At 35.4% G+C, this 12,521-nt stretch overlaps 1 protein-coding gene across 1 annotated transcript in view; it reads right to left on the bottom strand.

The window, feature by feature from the left end:
- Positions 1-12,521, bottom strand: part of actn3b (actinin alpha 3b) — a 35,522-nt gene that overhangs the window by 18,640 nt on the left and 4,361 nt on the right. Inside the window, exons 2-3 of the mRNA XM_083542672.1 lie at positions 3,168-3,282; positions 245-364 (exon numbers count right to left, since the gene is read on the bottom strand). Coding sequence (XP_083398798.1) covers positions 245-364; positions 3,168-3,282 — 235 coding nt within the window. The remainder of the gene's footprint in view (positions 1-244; positions 365-3,167; positions 3,283-12,521) is intronic.

The raw sequence follows: 12,521 nt of genomic DNA on the forward strand, positions 1-12,521 counted from the left end.
AAAGAAAGAAAGAAAGAAAGAAAGAAAGAAAGAAAGAAAGAAAGAAAGAAAGAAAGAAAGAAAGAAAGAAACAAACAAACAAACAAACAAAGAAAGAAACAAAGAAAGAAACAAAGAAAGAAACAAAGAAACAAAAAGCTGGAATTAGAAAAATGCAACAGTAGCAAACAATAACACAACTGCCTGAACAAATATCTCCTGCACATCTACCCACAAAGACACCCTACACCCACCCAGTTCCTACCTTCAGCTCCAATAGACACCAGCTTCACTCCCTTGCTGCAGATGAAATCCAGAGCCTTGTTCACGTTAGCGATTTTGTGGAATCGCATCTTACCCTTGTCGGGTTTGGGCAATCTTTCACCTGCAGACCAGATTAGCACTTATCACCATTATCAACCAAAACACAAACTCCCTCAGCTATTTGATTTAGACGTCCATAAGTTACTAATGAACAGAAAAGAAGGCCAGGAAGTGCTACAGTACAGTTTTCTTGGAACAGTTTTCTTTTGTTTTGTAATACAGCACAAAGGAAGTACTGGTTAAACCAGATGATCATCTAGTTAATGGTTGTTATGTATGTAATATTCTGTCAGTGTTTTCCCAGCGCAGCTTGTTTGCTTCATGAGCTTACAGCTGAAGCAACATTAAATCATTACAGACGTTAAATGCTGATGTAATGGCCTAACTAAAGCAAGCTAGTAATGTAGACTAATGCTGATAGACATATGCAGTTGCTCACTAAAGACTAATCTGAATGTTTGGCATAATGTTAGGAACTCAGTCAGATGCACTGGATTAAACAGAACATTTTAGCAGGAATAGCTTTGCGCTGTGTGTCTGCAACGTGTGCCATGTAGTTTTTCAACTATGAAATGCAACGGAGGAATCCATCCATTGGACGAAAAAAAATAAAAAAGCAGCATAAGTAATTTACTATGACGATGTTTTAGTGGCATGTTAAAAAAAAACTACAAAAATAAAGATAAAATAAAGGTGTAGCAATACAAGAAGTCTAAATATTTTGAGAATAAAGTCAGAGCAATACGAGATTAAAGTGGTAATATTTTGAGAGAAATCACAGAATTGTGAGAAGCGTTTTGCTGTTTAAGGATGCTAGAAAATCTAAGAAATCACTGCATTATTGACTATTAATATTCTATAGCAGGTGTTCTGGAATGTTTTGCATCTTTAATGTGTAAAATTATATTTTGATATATATATATATATATATATATATATATATATATATATATATATATATATATATATATATATATACGAAAGATTGTCCTGGACAATGTAAAACTAAGAGATTGGCTTCATAAAAGGCCTCATTACATAAAGAAAGCTTTATCTCTTAGTAAGTAAATAGAAGTAGGTGAACTAATTGCAGAGATGGAAAGTAACAAACTACATTTAATATTTCATAATATTTAATTTGACCGCCTTTAGCTTTGATTACGGCACGCATTTGCCATGCCATCGTTTCAATGAGCTTCTGCAATGTCACAACGTTTGTTCCTGTTCAGAGTTGCAGAAATGTTTCACCAAAATCTTGTATTGATGATGCGCAAAAGTCTTCTCCAGCACATTTCAAGATTCTCAATAGGATTAAGGTCTGGACTTTGTGGTGGACAATCCCTGAGAGCCTGAAGAATCCTGGGTCATCTTGGAATATGCCTGTGCCATCAGGGAAGAAAAAATCCATTGATGGAAGAACCTGGTGATTCAGTATATTCAGGTGGTCAGCTGACCTTATTGTTTGGGCACATAACGTTGTTAAACCCGGACCTGACCCACTGCAGCAACCCCAGATCACAGCAGTGCCCCCACAGGCTTGTACAGTATGCACTAGGCATGATGGGTGCATCATGGAACAGGACCACATGACCTTCTTCAATTGCGCCAGAATCCAATATTTTTGCTCCCTAGCATATTGAAGTCTTTTTTCCGATTAGCCTAAATGGTAAGTGGTTTTCTTAAGGCAACACAGCAGTTTAGTCCCAAACCCTTGAGTTCCCTTCGCATTGTGCATCTGGAAATGCTCTTACTTTCACTATTAAACATAACTGTGAGTTTTACTTTGGTCTTTTTGCGATATAATTTCAGCAAATGCTTAAGTGATCGCCGATCACGATCATTAAGATCTTTTATCGACCACATTTCTTCCTCGAAGATGATAATTCCCCATAATCCTCCTAGTTTTTAATAATGCGTTGGACAGTTCTTAACCCAATTTTCTTCCAGCAATCTCCTCAGATGTTTTCTTTGCTTGGTACATGCATACATGATAATTTGACCCTTCTGAAACAGATTAACATCTTTTCCACGACCACAGGATGCGTCTTCCGACATGGTTGTTTAGGAAATGAGAAGCTACTTACTGCATCAGTTAGAGTTAAATCATGCCAGCTGAAACATAATCATTCATGTAGTAATTTCTCAATGGGAGGCTTTTACCTATTTGCATAGTTAAATCCATTATTATTTTATGTGTAAAAACACACCCTTTAAAGTACTGCACTTAATGATTCATTGATTGATTGATTGATTGACTCACAGGAAAGAAAGATGGGGACTGTCTGAATTCTGAATCTGCATTTGTGCGTATAATATCATAAATGACATTATAACAGGTGATTTTACTTGCTGCAAAGAGCATAACTCTCATTGGTCATGGACTGTAGTGTGGGTTTTTTGATATTGTCCTTTGATTTTTTAAGTGTACCTTTCATTAAAAACTAGTTTACATTTGAGCCGCTTTTTACTTTTTATACTTTTAGACTTGTAACTTTACTTGTTTTAAAGTAAAATTTCATTGTACTTTTACCTGATGAAAATATACTATTACTCTTTCCACCTCTGACTGAATGTAATAAATGAGACAGTTTTGAAACAGATGTTCGAACAAGTTGATGGAAAAGGCCTATATTTTTAGTCCGGACATATTGAATGCAGGCGATTAAAAATATCCGACTCAACACTCTGAGACTTGACCTTTTCTGTCACATGGTCACGTGTTTAATGATTTCAATTATTCATCAGAGGCTATTCTGAGTTTCTACATTGCCTTTAGGTGATTTATTGGCAATTTATTATTAACTGCTGTTTTTGGGGAAGATCTTGTTTCTATTTCGGATGCGCTGTCGTGTCAGCACGGATACCTGAGATGACCTCGAGCAGCAGCATGAGCTTGAGGCCATTTCTGAAGTCCTCTTCGATATTCTCGATCTGAGTGCCAGCCTTCCGCAGGTGAGAATTACACCAGGCTGTGAATGTCTAACACACACACACAGACACATACAGACACATACAGAAATAAAGAAATAAAGAAAGAAAGAAAGAAAGAAAGAAAGAAAGAAAGAAAGAAAGAAAGAAAGAAAGAAAGAAAGAAAGAAAGAAAGACACAAAGTAAGAACGATTTAAATGGCAGGTGTGCAGGAAAATGAGCACCTCTTCAGACCTGGCTCTAAAAAAAAAGTAGTGCTATTTGGAGACTCGCTGCTGAATAATGATTCAGACATTTGCTTTTGCTTAAACAGTCCTGACTGAAAGGATTGCAGCGCACGGTGCTGCCAATGTGTCACGCTGCAGCGCAGGCTGTTATTATAGAGCAGAGCCCACGTCTGCGACTGCGTGTCTGCTTGGATGTGAGCGAGCTTCCTCTGATCCTCCATCCAATCATGTGGGTGTTCAGGGCACAGCGGCAGTGCTGAGCTAAAACTGAGTTTGTGTGTGTGTGTGTGTGTGTGTGTGTACTGAGTGATCGTTATGAAGGAGCATTAAAGGAAGTTTGAAAAAGTCAAGTGTAGGAGTATATGATGTGTCAGCGCTGTGTGTGAGAGAGAGCAAAGAGAGAGAGAGAGAGAGAGAGAGAGAGAGAGAGAGAGAGAGAGAGAGAGAGAGAGAGAGAGAGAGTGAGAGAGAGAGAGAGAGAGAGAGAGAGAGAGAGACAGGAACCAAAGAGAAATGGTATGAAGGAACTGTAAAGAATTGAAAGAAAAAAAGCGAGATAAGAGAAATAATATGGGAGATGTAAGGTGTAAGCTCGGGGCCTGAATATGAGGTTTGCCATTCACTCTGGCGTAAAGCAAGGATGAAGGAAGGAAGGAAGAATAGGTAAAGTGAAGCTAGAAAGAGGAAAGAAAGCAGAATGAAATGTGATAAAAATAAAAGAGGGATGAGAAAAAAAAAGAACCTGTGGAGAGACGGAGCTGTGAAAAAGGGAAACAGAAGGAATGGAAGGGAGGAGGGGTGAAGGAGTCTAAATCGGGGAGATACAAGACACCAAAGAGACAGCTGAGAGAGCAAGATCCCAGAATGGAAGAGAAGGAAGAGAGAGAGAGAGAAAGTAAGGGAGAGAGAGATGAAGAAAGAGAAATTAAAAGAGATTTCTATAAACTGAGACAAACTGAGTCTTCGTGTCTTAAACTCAAAATAAGTTAAATGCTTCTAAATAAAACTGATCTTCCCATGCATGAGAGCTCTGTGTTATAATGTGTGTGTGTGTGTGTGTGTGTGTGTGTGTGTGTGTGTGTGTGTGTGTGTGTGTGTGCAGCTGTTAAGTGCAGTCATCCACCCCCACCTGCTGTTCGGCTTTGCCGCTCCTTCCCGATCTTTAAAAATGAGGTCATCTACAATCAGCCAGGAGAGAATTCCTGCTCCCCCTCTTCTCCAGCTACCCCTTATACCCCTCACACCCACACTCTTACCCAAATTTGCCCATACATTTGCTTTTAACCCCCACCTCTACCCTCCAGTTACAGCCTGCTCATAATGACATTAATAGTAATGCCATTGGTCACCACTAGGGGCAGCAAGGCTCCATAGAAAGAACTGCAAAACCCTAAATCTTTAACCATGACATTATCTGTGCAACAACATATGAGAAAAAGATTTATTTGTATATAAATAATTTTCGTGTGAGCTGGATGAGAAAGAGAAAGTGAAACTGACACTCTCGTTCTGCTTATTTTAATCACTACTAAAGTATAACTACTTCTATGCATTCTGTCCATCATTTCTGTATTTCTCTTATTTGCTAAAGCATAATGTTAAAACAGATCTGTTGTGACTCAGCTGGATACAGCATGGTGTGTGTGCGCATTTCTCTTTGACAATTTAAATAATAATAATTATATATATATATATATATATATATATATATATATATATATATATATATATATATATATATATATATATATATAAAAGAGGAAAAATCAAAACCTTCAATGAAACACACAGAACAGCAAAAGGTTCATTTGGTGTGCTGATGATTTACTTCATTTCAAACACCATAATTATTTAAAAAAAAAATATTAAAGAATATTTTGTCCTCATGCTCTATGTATGGTTTCACTAATAATAAACATACATTTGCATAAAGCATCAATATTTGTCAATGTTCATGCTGATTAGAGTATTCAAAACTTAAATTGAGATTCATCGCGATTAAATATTCAAATCGATTGACAGCCCTATGTGTGTGTAACTGATGCATTCTGATATATTCTATAAATATATATTTATATTTTCCTGTATGTTTATTTGACAGTTCTTGTAAAAATTGGCAACATCACACTGACATAGCCAGTTACACACATTAAAAAACACCCTCTAATCCATACCACATTCAAAAGGTAGCTGATTTGAAAAATATTATACTGACATTTCAACCTCCATTCCACTCCATTTTAATTTCTAAAATGAGTCGGTAATAACTATCACTATACATTTAACCACCAAATCACTATGACTATCAGTATACAATACATCTGGTCACCCGATCACTATAACTATCACTATACATCTAATCACCAAATCACTATAACTATCACTATACATCTAATCACCGATCACTATAACTAGTACTATACATCTAATCACCGATCACTATAACTATTACTATACATCTAATCACCAAATCACTATAACTATCACTATACATCTAATCACCAAATCACTATAACTATTACTATACATCTAATCACCGATCACTATAACTATTACTATACATCTAATCACCAAATCACTATAACTATCACTATACATCTAATCACAGATCACTATATCTATCACTATACATTTAATCACCGATCACTATAACTATTACTATACATCTAATCACCCAATCACTATAACTATCACTATACATCTAATCACCCGATCACTATATCTATCACTATACATCCAATCACCGATCACTATAACTATTACTATACATCTAATTACCCGATCACTATAACTATTACTATACATCTAATCACCCAATCACTATAACTATCACTATACATCTAATCACTGATCACTATAACTATCACTATACATCTAATCACCGATCACTATAACTATTACTATACATCTAATCACCGATCACTATAACTATTACTATACATCTAATCACCGATCACTATAACTATCACTATACATCTAATCACCGATCACTATAACTATCACTATACATCTAATCACCGATTACTATAACTATTACTATACATCTAATCACTGATCACTATAACTATCACTATACATCTAATTACCCGATCACTATAACTATTACTATACATCTAATCACCCAATCACTATAACTATCACTATACATCTAATCACTGATCACTATAACTATCACTATACATCTAATCACCGATCACTATAACTATTACTATACATCTAATCACCGATCACTATAACTATTACTATACATCTAATCACCCAATCACTATAACTATCACTATACACCCAATCACCAATCACTATATCTATCACTATACATCTGATCACCTGATCAGATGTATATTGATAGATACAGTGATTAGATGTATAGTATATACACCCAACAGGGAATCTCCGCTTACAGGGTGAGCCACAGAAGCCTTTCTGTGAGCTGACATAGACCGACATACGGCCCGATCACTATATCTATCACTATACATCTAATCACCGATCGCTATATTTATCACTATACATCTAATCACAGATCGCTATATTTATCACTATACATCTAATCACAGATCGCTATATTTATCACTATACATCTAATCACAGATCGCTATATTTATCACTATACATCTAATCACAGATCGCTATATTTATCACTATACATCTAATCACTGATCATTATATCTATCATTATAAATATCATCACCAATCACTATATTTATTACTATACATCTAATCACCAATCACTATATCTATCACCATACATCTAATCATATATATATATATATATATATATATATATATATATATATATATATATATATATATATATATATATATATATATATATATATATATAAAATATCTCACTATAGCTCTAATCACCTGATCACTGTATCTATCACTATAAATATGATAATCTCATCATTATAACCTATAATACACTATAATAATATCTATATTTAAATCTCCTGATAAGTTTTTGCCACATGCAATTATGTGTCTCTTGTCGTATACACTGAAATATATTAGCTGAATTGCACATTAATATGCAAATCAGCCTATTACAGTTCATAACAAATCACAATCACAGTTCATAACAAATCACAATCACAGTTCATAACAAATCACAGAGAAGCTCTACATTTATTTTGCGCTTTATTTAATTGCATTATTTATTTTTCATTTTATGAATATGAATATCATGATGACTTCTCTCTGAATTTATAATTTATTCACAGTGTACGTCCATTTATATTTTATGTGAAATATCAAACTGAATAGTCCTCATACTGGAGACATCTAACAGGATGCTTACTAACTAGAATGCTGTTTCATGTTATTTTCAATATAATTTATGCTGCCGCAGTATGGAAGACTCAATTATTAGCAATGAAGTCATTGTCAAGAAAAGAACACAATTACACACACCACTAATAATGAGGTATCTCTCTCTCTCTCTCTCACTCACACACACACACACACACACACACACATGGACACACACACGAACACACACACGAACACACACACGGAGACACACATACACAGGTATCTCTCAATTGTGTTTGTGTTTACGTTCCTCTGTGGAGGGAATTCTCACCTTTTCAAACCTTGACAGCCCAATGTTTTCCAACACACACACACACACACACACACACACACACACACACACACACACACACACACACACACACACACAAACATTAATAGCTTTCATCTGGTTGGAACGCTGTGATTTGTTTCACTCTGTCTGTCCTGAACTCACACCTGTTTTTTAAGAGCTGCTGGATTTGTGAGGGTCACAGTGATAATGTAAACGTTCCCTCTGTCCCAAAGCCATGAAGTGACACTTTAAAATACTGACAAATTTACACAAGAAATATGTGTGTGTGTATTTAGGACACAGGCTAGATAGATAGCTAGATAGATAGCTAGCTAGCTAGCTAGCTAGCTAGATAGATAGATAGATAGATAGATAGATAGATAGATAGATAGATAGATAGATAGATAGATAGATAGACAGACAGACAGACAGACAGACAGACAGACAGACAGACAGACAGACAGATAGATAGATAGATAGATAGATAGATAGATAGATAGATAGATAGAGGCATATGTACCAGTCAAAGTCCTTATAAAACTGCATGACCGTTTATCAGGGAGAAAAATAGACAGCTGGTCAAACCAAATACTGACATAATGTAGTTTTTTTTAGTTTGCAACTTAAATTGCTACTTAGTGATGTCTTGAGTGATGTCTTAGTGATGTCTTGAGTGTCGAAACACATATTTCTGAATATCTTTCACTACTTTGATAGGGGAAATGTGGACTACATGTGTTTTTAATTAAACCCTGGTGTGTTTTTCTCCGATGCATTTCAGTGTGTAGGTGAAATCACAGCTAGGTGGTCTTACTGCATTAAGAAAGCGATTCGAGACTCAATTAACCAGCGTGAAGTGAATCTCACTTGATTTCTGAGCAGCTAAACACTGATACAAAGGGCTGAGCAGTGGTGTTTGAGATTTGCTGACATACGGATTGATTAGCAAATAAAGAAAACTGAATTTAAAGGGAAAAATGCACAAATGATTTTTGTCTGTTGCTGCTAATCTCTACACTAACACTTTAGCTAAACCCTGACCCTGGTGTGAGGTATTAATATCCCTGCTGAAATATCTCCCAGGCTATCAGCTGCCAAAGCATACTGGGCAAACTAGTGGGCCATTGCAATGTTGTTGGTATTTCTTTCTGTGAATTTTGAGCTGATAAATATTCCGATCCTGCATTTATACACACCAGCAGCAGTGTGTTATCTTTCAGTTTAGAATTATTACCTAAACCTGCTGTGTGATAGATCTTTTATTTTCTTATAAATCTCTCTGAATAGAAATGCTCCAGACAAGATATAATTACTACAATAAAATATAATAAAATACGATCCGAGTTTACATATGTGACAATAAAACAGCTCTACTGCCTTGTATAATACAATTGTAGCTTTGTTCTAACATGCAAATACAACAGTTTTAATATATTTTTGGTAAATGTGGAATGTGAGTTTATCACTTCTCATAAGACTAATTGAAGTTATTGACCCCAGAAGCTCACACCAATAGCCTCCTCTAATCACATCTCCACATTCTAGATGTTCAGGTATGTGTCAGAGATTTAGTTTTAAACCTGATGCCTTGTTGACAACTTCCTACCCCGGTCATGTGATCCGGGGTAGGAAAGAAGGGAAATGTTGCCATGGAAACATGAAAAGTCTCTCCATCAGGAACAATGCGCTCAGCACCGAGTATGCAGAGTGATGGACAGGGAAGTGTGTTGGAGTCTACTGTGTACTGTGTATTAGAATTAACCTGGAATTAAACTATATTAGCAGAATAAAGATCTGCCCCAAATGTTGTACCCCTACTGAAATCAATCCCTAAATCAATGTGGGAGCCAATTTAAAGCTATTGTGTAGCCAAAGTGTTACAAAACATTTTTTATGATACACAACATGTAGCACAAAATACTCTAGTTTTCTTTTATTGTACAAAATTACAACAAATCAAGGATTTCTTTTTAACGAATTGAGTATATAATTTATTATTATTTTTTTTTTATCTAATAGCATAGATTACAATGATATCTATAATATATTGGTGTATTTTAGCATCATTTATGATATTATATCTCATTTTGTCCAGTCCAAAAGGCCACTCCTAACTGAAAAGCGAGAATGGGATAATTAAGTTGTGGGAATGAGATAATTGCATGTGGTCTTATTATAATAAAGTGTGAGAATTGATTTGTCGCCCCAAACTGAAATGTGAGAACTTTATAGTCACCACAAGGAGTTTAGAAAGAACAAAAAAGGAACTACATGTATGTTTTACAGTTAAGACGTAGATTTAGTAGACTAAGCGCCAGTTCCCAAGTTTATTACTAATAATTTCATTTAATTTATTTCATTTCATCTTCTCCCGCTTATCCGTAATTCGGGTCGCGGGGGCAGCAGTCCAAGCAGATTCCCCAGACACTTCTCCGTGTCCAGGGATCGGGCTTCGACTGCTGCCCAATCCTCCCAGCAACCGGTCCCTCACGGTCCCTCCTGCAGGTGGTGAGCCCACGAGAAGTACTAATAATTTAATAAAGTAATACATTTAAACTTAAAAACTTCAACTTAAAAATAATATGCACTTCAACTAAAATCATTGATTTTCACATCAACAGTGTATAAGAAATGAAAACTTTCAGTTCTATCATTTCTACAACTAAATACATTTCTACAACTAAATGCACTATATATAATTTATTAATTTTTTATCATACCAGGGAACAAATATAAGAACAACCGGAGAAAATGTGTTCATACTGTATATATTATTTACAGGGCATTGAATATGTGAGATTTTGTTTTATATCAAAATTCACAATGAAAGTATAAAAGCTTTTCCTATGAAATGACTGTATTTAATGTCAATTTATTTCCATTTTGTTCCATTTGTATCGCACTTTTAACAACGGACGTTGTCGCAAAGCATCTTTATAAAAAAAAATAGGTTACATTTTGAAATCTTAATATAATAAAAAAACAAAATTGCCAGATAAAGTCTTATATATCTGAAACACTAATATAAACACAAGACGTCAAGTTGACCGAAATCTGCTACGACAATTAAAGACTTCAACGTAATAATGATTTCGCATGTCTAGAAGGTGGTATGGTGAGTTTTACAGTATAAAAAAAACAGTTCCAATTTTCTGTACCTCACAGACGGCTAGAAAATTGAGGGCGGAAATTCATGAGTGTCCTCACACACAACATAAAAAGTGACACACACGTAAGCCCTTCCTGAGGCCTCAGTGCACTCTGCTGTAGTTTATAGCAGCTGCCCTACAAGGCCACGACTTCTGGAATAGTAACTGATATTTGAGATGATGTCTCTGTTTCTGTCTCCGTTTCGTTTCCAACCTCTCTCTCTCTCTCTTTCTCTCTCTCTTTCTATCTCACTCAATCAAGTAAGTATTAGGGATGCATGATGACATCAGTAAGACTTTGATGACACTTCAATACTGAAAGGCTTCAAACAAATGAGCATCAGCTGACGTGGTTATAGACAACGTTCCCCCTGAGATCTGGGCCGGGTTTCCCCACACACAGGTCCTCACACTCCATCACATCCGTCATGCTTCAGGTATTAATGTAGATAGAAATCCACAGGAGCGATTTAGGGAAATTAACCTTTAGCCTAAAGTCATCCGCAGACTTGACTAGTTGCAAAAACTAACAAGGGAACATTTTTTTTGTGCAGTAAGATCACAAGAGCTAATTATCCTTATCATAAATATAGCCGGCGTGCTTGACCTTGCACGAGTGAAATACCGAGTATGAACAGCGACTTAAGTATCAAAGAAATACACAGCAAGTCACTGGACTGACATTAGCATTAGGTAAGACTCCAGAGACCACCGAGCTATCGAGCCCCCTCGGTGAGAGAGAGGAACCGAGCAGAGGAGCACTATCGGATATCGCTGCGAGAGAGGTGGAAAATAGCAGCAGTGATATGCAGTGTATCGCTATGACAGAAGTGAAACTGATATACAGCGTATATTCTATATGAGCGTGTTCCTGCTGCTCAATCAGGCGGAGGTGAACGTGTCAAAAGGTCATCACTTTACTAAACTCAAAACACTCAAAAAGTCCAACTCAAAGCTCTATAACAATGCTAATAATATGCAAACACAAAATCATATTTTGGGAAAATAAACATGTATAATAATTAAATAAATATGTACAAACATAAATAATGAAAAAAAAACCAAAAACATATGCCTCATTATTACACCTGGGATGCTTTGTGCAGAAATATGATCAAATATATTCAAATAATACATAAAGAAATGGTTCAATTGATAAAGTTAATATATATATATTGGGATGTTATAATATTTATATTATTAAATTATATTATTATATTTATTTTCATTATAGTTATTATAAAAGTACACATATTACCTTTAATACATATAAAACTAAAATCCACAAAAAAATAACATAAAACATTACATTTAAATAACTA

The sequence above is a fragment of the Silurus aristotelis genome (genome assembly GCF_946808225.1).
Source record: "Silurus aristotelis genome assembly, chromosome: 5".
Classification (NCBI taxonomy): Eukaryota; Metazoa; Chordata; class Actinopteri; order Siluriformes; family Siluridae; genus Silurus; species Silurus aristotelis.